The 10,141-nt window shown below is 36.3% G+C and overlaps 2 protein-coding genes across 2 annotated transcripts; both read left to right on the top strand.

Annotated features, from left to right (window-relative positions):
• The first annotated feature begins 264 nt into the window (after positions 1 to 264).
• Positions 265 to 1,427, top strand: LOC131049911 (LEAF RUST 10 DISEASE-RESISTANCE LOCUS RECEPTOR-LIKE PROTEIN KINASE-like 1.4). The gene has a single exon (XM_057983996.1). It carries the CDS (start codon positions 265 to 267, stop codon positions 1,375 to 1,377), a length of 1,113 nt encoding a protein of 370 aa, XP_057839979.1. The 3' UTR covers positions 1,378 to 1,427.
• A 5,527-nt stretch (positions 1,428 to 6,954) lies between these two features.
• Positions 6,955 to 9,238, top strand: LOC131049861 (LEAF RUST 10 DISEASE-RESISTANCE LOCUS RECEPTOR-LIKE PROTEIN KINASE-like 1.2). The gene is made up of 3 exons (XM_057983944.2): positions 6,955 to 7,753; positions 7,894 to 7,941; positions 8,064 to 9,238. The coding sequence occupies exons 1-3, from the start codon at positions 6,997 to 6,999 to the stop codon at positions 9,092 to 9,094; spliced, it is 1,836 nt and encodes a 611-aa protein (XP_057839927.2). The 5' UTR covers positions 6,955 to 6,996; the 3' UTR covers positions 9,095 to 9,238.
• Positions 9,239 to 10,141: the final 903 nt, after the last annotated feature.

Here is a 10,141-nt window from a genome sequence, read left to right as displayed (position 1 = left end):
CCTTCCTCTTTAATGTTCACAATTTTTCAACAAATCTAAATATGTGTGGGAAATGGCTCAGTTTGTTCCGTCTTTTACATTATCTCCATAATTTTGATAGCACTATTCTAAAATATTGCCAAGTTTAGTATTAATGATAAATTTTGATTAATAAAATTTAAATAAGAGAATGTTGAAATACTTTTAATTACTTAACTGTTAAATAGTGTTATATCTAATTAGAATGTTCTTAATACAGGATGCTCCGTGGGAGGAGTCGCGCTGATGGCAGCATTAGCATTGCTTTGTATTTTGTATGTGAAGAGAAAGAGGCGAGCTCATACCCGCGAGCTTCGTGGTTATTACAGTATATATCAGAGAAGTGGCATGGAAGCAGGCTACCCAACGTATAAGATAGGAAGTTTGTCCATATTCCCCTATCAAGAACTTCACCAGGCGACAAATTTCTTTGACGAGGAGAACTTACTTGGAGATGGAGGGTTTGGCGTGGTATACCTGGGTAAACTTAACGACGGACGAGCTGTAGCTGTGAAGAGGCTTTATCAGGATAGCTGCAGGACAGTTGAGCAATTTCTCAACGAGGTACAAATATTGTCATCCCTGTCTCATCCAAACCTTGTTCGTCTCTATGGCTGTACGAGCCCGCAGAGTCCAATGCTACTGCTTGTTTACGAGTTTGTGCCAAATGGGACCTTGTCTGATCACCTTCATGGGAGCCGAAGAACCCTCATAGGCTTGCCTTGGGCAACTCGATTAAACATTGCCATAGAAACTGCTCAGGCCCTAGCGTATCTCCACAACATCAATCCACCCATATTGCACAGAGATGTTAAATCCAGCAACATTCTTCTCGACGAACATTTCAGAGCAAAAGTTGCAGACTTTGGGCTTTCCAGATTGATGCCTCTGAATGTCTCACATATCACAACGGCTCCGCAAGGTACGCTTGGGTATGTTGACCCAGAGTACCATCAATGCTTTCAGCTCACTGAGAAGTCTGATGTGTACAGCTTAGGAGTTGTTTTGATGGAGATTATCTCTGCCAAAGTGGCCGTGGATACTATGCGAAATAGAAATGAAATCAGCCTTGCTAACATGGCCACGGACAAAATCAGAAGAGGTGTGTTGGATGAATTAGTGGATCCAGATTTGAAGATTGGAAGAAATCACGAGGTGAAGGTCACTGTGGCTGCAGTTGCCGAATTGGGCTTCGCGTGCCTTGCAATAGAAAGGGATTTCAGACCAACCATGGAAGAAGTGGTTGCCCGTCTCACAGAAATTAAGGAGATGTTGCAGGAAAGCACAGAAACTTCCAACTTCATAAGTGAATCACCAACATCATCATTAATTTCACTGCAGGAAAACTGCCCGGCATAGCTTCAGATTAGCGTGCATCTCTGATTTCGTTTTAGTAATTCTGTAACTATTTAGTGTTAGTTTTGTGGTTTAAAGTGTTAATGTATGGTTACATATTAATTTTGTGTAATTAAAATTATTCAGCGAGCTCTATGGGGATAATTCTGACCCTATGTAGATGAGTTCACCAGCATTAAGGAGGAGCATAATGAATCAGTAGTAGATTTAAATACAAGGTTCATGAATGAAAGTAAATAATAAGATCCCTCTTTACATGAGACGTAATGAGCATGTGTGTTTGGTATTGTATTGTAATGCATATGACCTTAAAATGGTTGTGTTAAGAAATAGAGAGCCTCGGAGTCTTGGGGATGCTTTTAAAGCTGCGTTGTATACTGAGAACAATAGAAAGGCATCTGGTAAAATTGGGAAGAGAGATGATGTGATAATCTTTCAAAATCCAAAGGGACATCAAACAAGACCAGCTAAAGAAGTTGATAAACTTGACAAGGTTATGAGTTCCCTAAAGGATCTAAGTTACAAAGTTGCAAAAAAATGAGAAAGGCTTGTCCCTACGCCTAATTATTAGAGATCAGAAAGGCCCATGAGATTGCATGATCAACCTTATAATACTACATGGAATGATAGAAGACATGTCCATAATAACTGGAGTTCTTCTAGCAAATAAACCCTTGATCCATTGAAAAAGATTAAGAGATCATTTGGTTGATGATAATCCATGGTGTGTGGTATGCCAATTGCCTCATTCACCTACACAGTACGTAGTGGTTCAGTCATTTGAACAGGCTGGTATACCATGTGAGAAATGTATTGAAACTCATCATATAGAGGATTTTACTATCAATATGATATCTACTGGGCCATATTCAATAGAAGGTGAGTATTCATCTTCTGTTGAGGACTACACAAAGATTGATGTTGATGACCAAAGACAAACGAAAGAATGCTATCATCAAAAGGTCTTCTCTGACAATGAAGATGAGTTGCAAAGTGCCCAAGTGAATGTTGTCGATTCGGAGCTTCCCTTAGGGGATTGTGGAATGTTACCACGTGGCAGTATAGCTTAGGACTTTAGTAAAGGAAAATCAATGATTCAGATTAAGGGACTGCAAGATTGACAATTCCTTCAGCCTTTATGGAGGAATGATGGTGGGACCAAAGCAAGCCCACGGGATTGCAGGATGGCTCCAGTCTGATAACATTACTGTCTATGTAGAAAGTAAAATCTGACATGGCTTATGTATATTCACTTGATAATTTCAAAAAAAAATTAGTGAATGTCAAGCAATTCTTGTCTGTCAGATAATCAAGATCAATGACTAGCATTTGAATTTACTAAAACATGTATTCACTGAGCCGTAGGCTCATGTGAGTGAGGAGTAATGGTAGAAATATCTAATTCATCTGGCGAATTTTGCTATTCAATGCTAATTCTAGATGGTTGGTCCTTCATTCATGCCATATCGAAGAGCCGAACCATTCTTAGAACAAAAAAGGTGATTTATCTGCAACAAGATAGGGTTCCTGGTTGCGTGTACAAGTAAAATATTTCAGTTCTCAATCTAATTTACAATCTCTTATTTTTATAACTCTGCTTGAGCTGAGAATTACGCTATTGTGGTGTCTAAATTTTACAAGGAAAATGTAGAATTCAAGTTTTGGTAAACCTTAAGGTCACAAAATAAGTCAAACAAGCCAAGCTACCTCCTCTTCTTCAAAGTGTCCACTCCAACAAGACCTAATTGATCTCCTCCCGGGATAATCCATGAGATCATCACCTTGGGCCAAGTTTGAGGATAGTTGTGAATAATTTTAGGATGCAAACATCCCTTGCACTAGTTGGGATTTGTTTATACATCAGCACAGAAAGACGGTAAAGCCAGAAACTATATCTAGTATATGGAAATATGATTTGGGAAAGTCTAATTGTCCCAGATGTTTTTGTGGAAGTGTATTTCCTTAGGGCACTTGCACAATCATATAACCTTAATGTGAGGATGTACAGAAATAGAGGGTGTAAAGAGTTGGCCACCATCCCTAAGCTGAATATTGCAGAAACATTAATGTTAAATAGGGCAGCCAACAAGGCTATGGATTTTGGTAAATTGAAGGAGGAATATCACACACAAAAGTGTACACTCGGATGTGCAGTTGTTCCTAGGCATAGGCTTAAAATTTATAACAACAATGTTGTCCCTCTCCCTCTAAATCAGACTTCATTTGAAGACTATTTTTTTAAAACCTACTATGCTTTCTGTGAAGCCCTAGGAGAAGATCACAAGGATAAAATGCTAATTGAACTCATGTTCATGGGCATTGATATTCACATTTCCATAGTTAATGTGGAGTTTGTTTCTGCAACCTTTCTATAAGATAAATACATGAAGGATTATTGGCAATCCAAAATAAGGATAAGGCTATTAAGTTCAGATTTTATTCCCTATTATGTCATTTCTTGTTATATGAAGATAGAAATGGATGGGACAAGACCCTTAAGGTAATAATGATTGGTAATAACAATGATAGAATGCATGTCCAATGTTGGACCTACATATGGAACGAGCATTGCAAGAATGTTGATTTTGTTACATTTCATAACTCTTATAATGATTATGGTCCTCCTAGGAGTAGATATAAACAAACTCCCTCCAAAGATTACGACAATGTTGAGGCCAAATGAGAGGAACCCATACCTAAATATCAATCACAACTGGGGTGATTGGTACCTACACATAGACCATACTATCTTCAAGTTGTATAGGTGCCTTGTTCTCCCACATATTCTACAAAAAATTGTACCAAGAAGGATACCATTTTTAGAATACATGTGGCAGATGAATGAGGTTGAGACAGTACACCTCAAGAGACATAAGAAGAGGACGTGTTTGCCATCTATCATGGTTTTTACTGACTTCTCTAATAGTGGATGAATTTGGAAACTGGCGGAAAACAAAACAAAAGGTTGAGGAAAAATTAGAATTCATTTGAAGTTTGTAGTACTGGACTATTCAAGATATTCTTGATACTAATAAATAGATAACGGATTTTAGGATTGAAGTCCTATTTTATATTTATTGCTAGTAGTTACTCTTTCATTTGTTGATTCAGGAGATAAGATTGATCTCAAAAAAATTTAATACCACAATAGATAGAATAATTGCATCGGAGCATGGATGTGACAAATTCATTATTGAATCCAAAGCAACACTAGACAGTAAGTGGTAGTAGCACTTGATCAACCTTCAATAAATATTTGCATACTAGTGGCCACATGAGATCCTATATATCCAATGGTGGGAGAAATATTGCAATTTTCCTGTATGATTTCTTTCAACGGTCAGCATTTCTTTTTGGTGAAATTTTTATCTCAAGAGAATTTTTTTAAGATTGGAATCTGAAGAAGTAAATGCAAAATTTGATTTGCATTTCAAATGGTCTTCTCCAAAGCTACCACTCTTTTGATTTTTGGAATGGAGTTAATATAGGGATTTGATCTACATTTCAATCTATCAGTAGAAGAGACTTCAAATGCCACATCACCAACACATAAGATTAATGAACTACAACTTTACAGAGAAAATCAAATCCATTTTGGAATGATGTGTTATCACAACAAGAGCATCAAGAGCAATAATGCCCCAATTACCATCTATAATGAAGGAGAATATCATTTTTTTCTTTCATCCATTTTAAAATATTTTTGTTGAATATTATGTCTTTCAAGCAATTACTTACAAATATGGCACTTGTACATGGCCTTAATCTTGTTGCTCCCTTATTGTTATAAAAGGGAATTCTAGGCCATTTTGAAGGGGTTTTATGTCTGAGTTTAAGAAATCAAGTATAGTATTGTATAGGTCTTTGTCTCAGGTGTTATAACAGAAAATGTTTTGACTATTATATGATGTATTATATAGCAAATAATTTATCAGAATGAATATCAAATTTCAAAGCATTTAGCTAAGTTGTCTCCATTCTCATTATACTCAAATATTTTCAAATTAATAAAAAAAATTATTGATTTCATCTTTGGGTATTTGCATGGTGTATGTTTTACTTTCTGCATCTTTTCAAGAAAAAGCTTAAATTTGCTTTAAGTAAAATATAAGGGCTTAGGTGGAATGTCATAGATCTCAATGTAGAGCTATAGGTAACCATATATTGAGGGTATTATTACAAGGTGATAATACTAGGAACTCTATACTAAACATTCATTTGTTGTATATATGTTGTATACTCTCAAATGTTGACTTTATAACCCTAGATAAACACGATTCAGATGTATTAGCTTTGAATCAGAATAAAATTATGCTTAAAATTAAAAAATTCAATTTACTTTTAGTATTTTCTTTTGTTTTAGATAGGTTTGTATGCTCTCAAGAACAATAATGAGTGAATCTACAAATTGAGCCACAATTGTTGAGTAAATTGTATATTCTAGATCTAAAGAAGTTAGAGCTTTCTATTATAAAAATACCTTATTTTGTCAAAGTGAAGTATGTTTTAGGTATTGTATGGGATCACCCTCTTAGGTATTGCAAAACCTAAAGTGTGGAGGAATTCAATTTTTTTATTGATTCTTGTTCATTGGCCACTTCCATAGAACCCTTAAGTAGGCATAAGAAGTTGGCAAATCTTTAGAGGGATTTGGGTAAATAGTTGGAGGAACGAACAAGCTCTTTGAATGTTTATGTCAATTAAATTAATATTTTGTAGATGTCTAAAAGTAAATATGGCGTTGTCATTAAATATAATACTCTAGAATGTAGATTAAATGTTTTGTGCTTCAAATTGACACCTAAAGAATAGTAGACGGGTCAATCTTATGTCAAGTAATCAAACTAGATTAAATTTGTGTTACGAAATCAAACTAAATAGACAAATAGATAAAATAAGAATCAAAATTGATCAATAAAAATATGTATAAATGATATTAAATTAGATTTATAAAATATGCAAACTTTCTATATAAAATACACCACCCATATACTAATCATTACATAATGAATAATTCAATAAATTTATATAAAAATCAATTTACAAAAATAAAATATACAATATCCTCTATTACATTATCGTAATTTAAATGAAAACATGTATAATGCATTTAATTAGAATAATTAATTAATACCTACGTTCAATCCCCTTTTCCCATGGAAGTTTAGTCTCATTTTAATTGAATATTCATTTCACGCTGAGAAAGAAAATTATTTTTTAATAAAATCTTGCTTCCAGCATTTCGCTGCAATTTCCTTATTAGTGGAATGATTTTCAGAAAAATATCCCCCCAACATAAGATCTTCAACCTTCGACTCTTCGTGAAATTACGTTAACTTTCAAACTAAAAGAAACACGGAATTCAAACGTTTATTTGGTCATGCGTCGAAGGGAACGCGTGGAATCTAGCAAATGCACGACTGAAATGTTAATTGACTAGTTCAACTGCGTAGTATTCACCCCTACTCGTAACGAAGTCCAGTCAAATTGGCGTATAGAATCCGGTATCTTGGTTGATTGTTTCTCGGCCTTCTCTCGCATATCTTTCTCTGCTATTTAATTGCTAATCATGGTCCCCTCTTTGCTTCATTTCTCGTTGTTTTCTTCTCACTGTTATAAACTATGATGAAAATGGAAGGACTACCTCTTCATATTTGCGATTCTCAGCCTTTCAATATACCCCCTGTATACCCACTGCGCTTCCTCTTTTTTATCTTCACAATATTCATGTCATGCCTCGCTCCTTCATCTTCAGCTTGTCCACAATCCTTCGAATGCGGGAGTCATTTATTCGAATATCCCTTCGGAGCACAGAACAGCGGCTGTGGTGACCCTGCTCTTCAGCTTGACTGTGATCATAAAGTGAATATGCCATTAATTAACATCAATGGCTACCAATACTATCTGCTGGAACCTGTTGAACACCGGAAAGATTTTCCTATCAATCCGATGACAATAGTTGAGATAAATATGTGGGGAAATTCATGCAACCCGTCGAACAGTAACCATACAACGGAATTCTGGTCTAGCCCTCAGTTTCACATTTACGATGAATACACGAATTTAAGTCTATGGGGAGAGTGCGCAGAAGAGAACGGGGAGTATTTGTCCACTATAGCGCATTCTTTAGAGTGTAACAAGAGTTGGTACTATTCTTCCAGTTCAGACTCGAAATTGCCTGCATTTTGTAAATCATTGGTGCTTCTACCTGTAAAAAAAATTGACACAACTAATCGACCGTCAGATGAAGATATAAAGAATGGGTTCAAAATAAAATGGAATTTCAGCAAAGGTTGTGAGCATTGCGAGTCAAAGAAAGCGCTTTGCATTTATGACAGCAGTAATCCGACGCAATTGAGATGCGAATTGGGGAGCCCTGGTAAAAGTCGTAACTCCTCCTCTATTTAATTGGCAGATAAATAAAAAGCGTCAAACTTTTATGTCTATGGAAATAATTATTTTTCAATATTCCCAACCATAGTACTAACAAAGTTATCTCTGCCATTATTTATAATTCAGACCATCCAGGTGGTTCTAATACTGCTAATAAGACTGCTATTGCGCTAGGTAATCATCCCTTCCTCTTCAGTTACCATGATTTATACTGTAGCAAAGCTAAAAATGTTTGGGTATCACAATTGCAAAAAGAAAATTTCATTTATGACATTATTTCTACCATTCTAATACAGGCGGCTCCGTTGGAGGCGTGGCGCTGATGGCAGCAGTAGCGGTGCTTTGTATTTTGTATATGAGGAGAAGAAAACAGCCTCATACCCGCCAGCGAAGCGAGATGGAAGCAGCTCAAAAGATTGGCAGTTTGTCCATATTTCCCTATCAAGAACTTCAGCAGGCGACAAATTTCTTCGACGAGAAGAACGAACTTGGAGTTGGAGGGTTTGGCGCGGTATACCTGGGTAAACTTGCGGACGGACGAGCTGTAGCAGTGAGGAGGCTTCATCAGAAAAGCTCCGGAACAGGTGAACAATTTATGAACGAAGTACAAATATTGTCATCTCTGTGCCATCCAAACCTTGTTCGTCTCTATGGCTGTACGCCCCCGCAGAGTCCAATAACACTGCTTGTTTACGAATTCGTGCCAAATGGGACCTTGTCTGATCACATTCATGATAGCCAAAGAACCCCCACAGGTTTGCCTTGGTTAGCTCGTTTAAATATTGCCATAGAAACTGCTGAGGCCTTGGCGTATCTCCACAACATCAATCCGCCCATATTTCACGGACATGTTAAGTCCAGTCACATTTTTCTCGACGAAAATTTCAGAGCAAAAGTTTCAGATTTTGGGTTTTCCAGATTGGTGCCCGTGAATTTCTTACACGCTACACTTGCTCCGCACGGTACGCCCGGGTATGTTGACCCAGAGTACCATCAATGCTTTCAGCTCACTGACAAGTCTGATGTCTACAGCTTGGGAGTTGTTTTGATGGAGATCATCTCTGCCAAAGTAGCGGTGGATAATAAGCGAAATAGAAATGAAATCAGCCTTGCTAATATGGCCAAGGATAAGATCAGAAGAGGTGTTTTGGATGAATTGGTCGATCCAGGTTTGAAGTTTGAAAGAAATCAGGAGGTGAAGGTCACGGTTGCTGCAGTTGCCGAATTGGCCTTTGAATGCCTTGCAATAGAAACGGACTCGAGACCAATCATGAAAGAAGTTGTTGCTCGTCTCAAAGAAATCAAGGAGATGCTGCCAAGTTCATAAGCATCACGCCAACATCTTCTCTAACTTCGCTGCCGGAAAACTGGCATCGGATTAGACTGAATATATGTCAACAGTTAAACCCAACATATAACTCTTGTAATGGTGAAAATTCCATGCTCTGCATTTTTTCAATTCTTTGGGGAATCATTTTGTTTTGGCTATTTTTCTATGTAATGATATCTCTATAAACTATTTGGTTTATGTCGAAACAAGACATATAATATGAATTCTATTTGTACTTTTTTTCTTTGGATCTGTTTTATTGTTTTATTTTAATTTTTTTTTTAATTAAGATGAGATTCATAATTTGTACAAGTAATTTAGATTGATTGTATTATTTATAATAATAAAAATGGTCAATAAGCTTTTATATTTCAATTTCAAAAGTAAAGAAGTGCTATTTCAAAACTTGGCATTTGTCATTTAACATATTTAAAGTTATATTTAAGGATTAATTCTATTTCATTTTGATCATCTTAAAAATCATCTAATAAGAAGATTTAAGATACATTCATTTATACAATTTGAGGATTTGTTATTTTAATTCCTACATCAATATCTAGGACATTGTCTACATGTTTGCTTATTTGTTTCCAATTATTTACAAATGGTATTGCTTGGTATGTTTTCCCACCTAAATGTAGCCAAGAAGAAGATCAACAAATTGGAAGTGGTGGCAGAGGTGGAGGCTCATAGTAACAATTGGGCTATGGAAGAAAAAGATGAAAGGGTTTGGATGGCAACCAACGACATTGTGGGGAAACTAGAAATTAGGAGACTATGGAGGAGAAACTCAAAGAGATCAATCTGAGGGATGAGAGGAAAGACATGGAAGAGTTGAAGGAAACCCATGAGGCACTAAAATGGAAAGTTGAGGAGATGACTGCTAAGCAAGGAAATGGCTATGAAGAATTCTACCTCTCTACACGCCATTTAGGAGGAGATTGAAAGAAGGCGAAGATCAAGCAGCATCTGGATTCTCCTACTACAACATCAGATCCCCTCACCTCCACTATTAAGGATACTCCAAATTCTATGGCTAAGTCC

Source organism: Cryptomeria japonica, chromosome 2 (assembly GCF_030272615.1).
Source record: "Cryptomeria japonica chromosome 2, Sugi_1.0, whole genome shotgun sequence".
NCBI lineage: Eukaryota > Viridiplantae > Streptophyta > Pinopsida > Cupressales > Cupressaceae > Cryptomeria > Cryptomeria japonica.
Note: the sequence above shows the minus strand (reverse complement) of the source record. Positions and strands in the feature narration are given on the sequence as shown.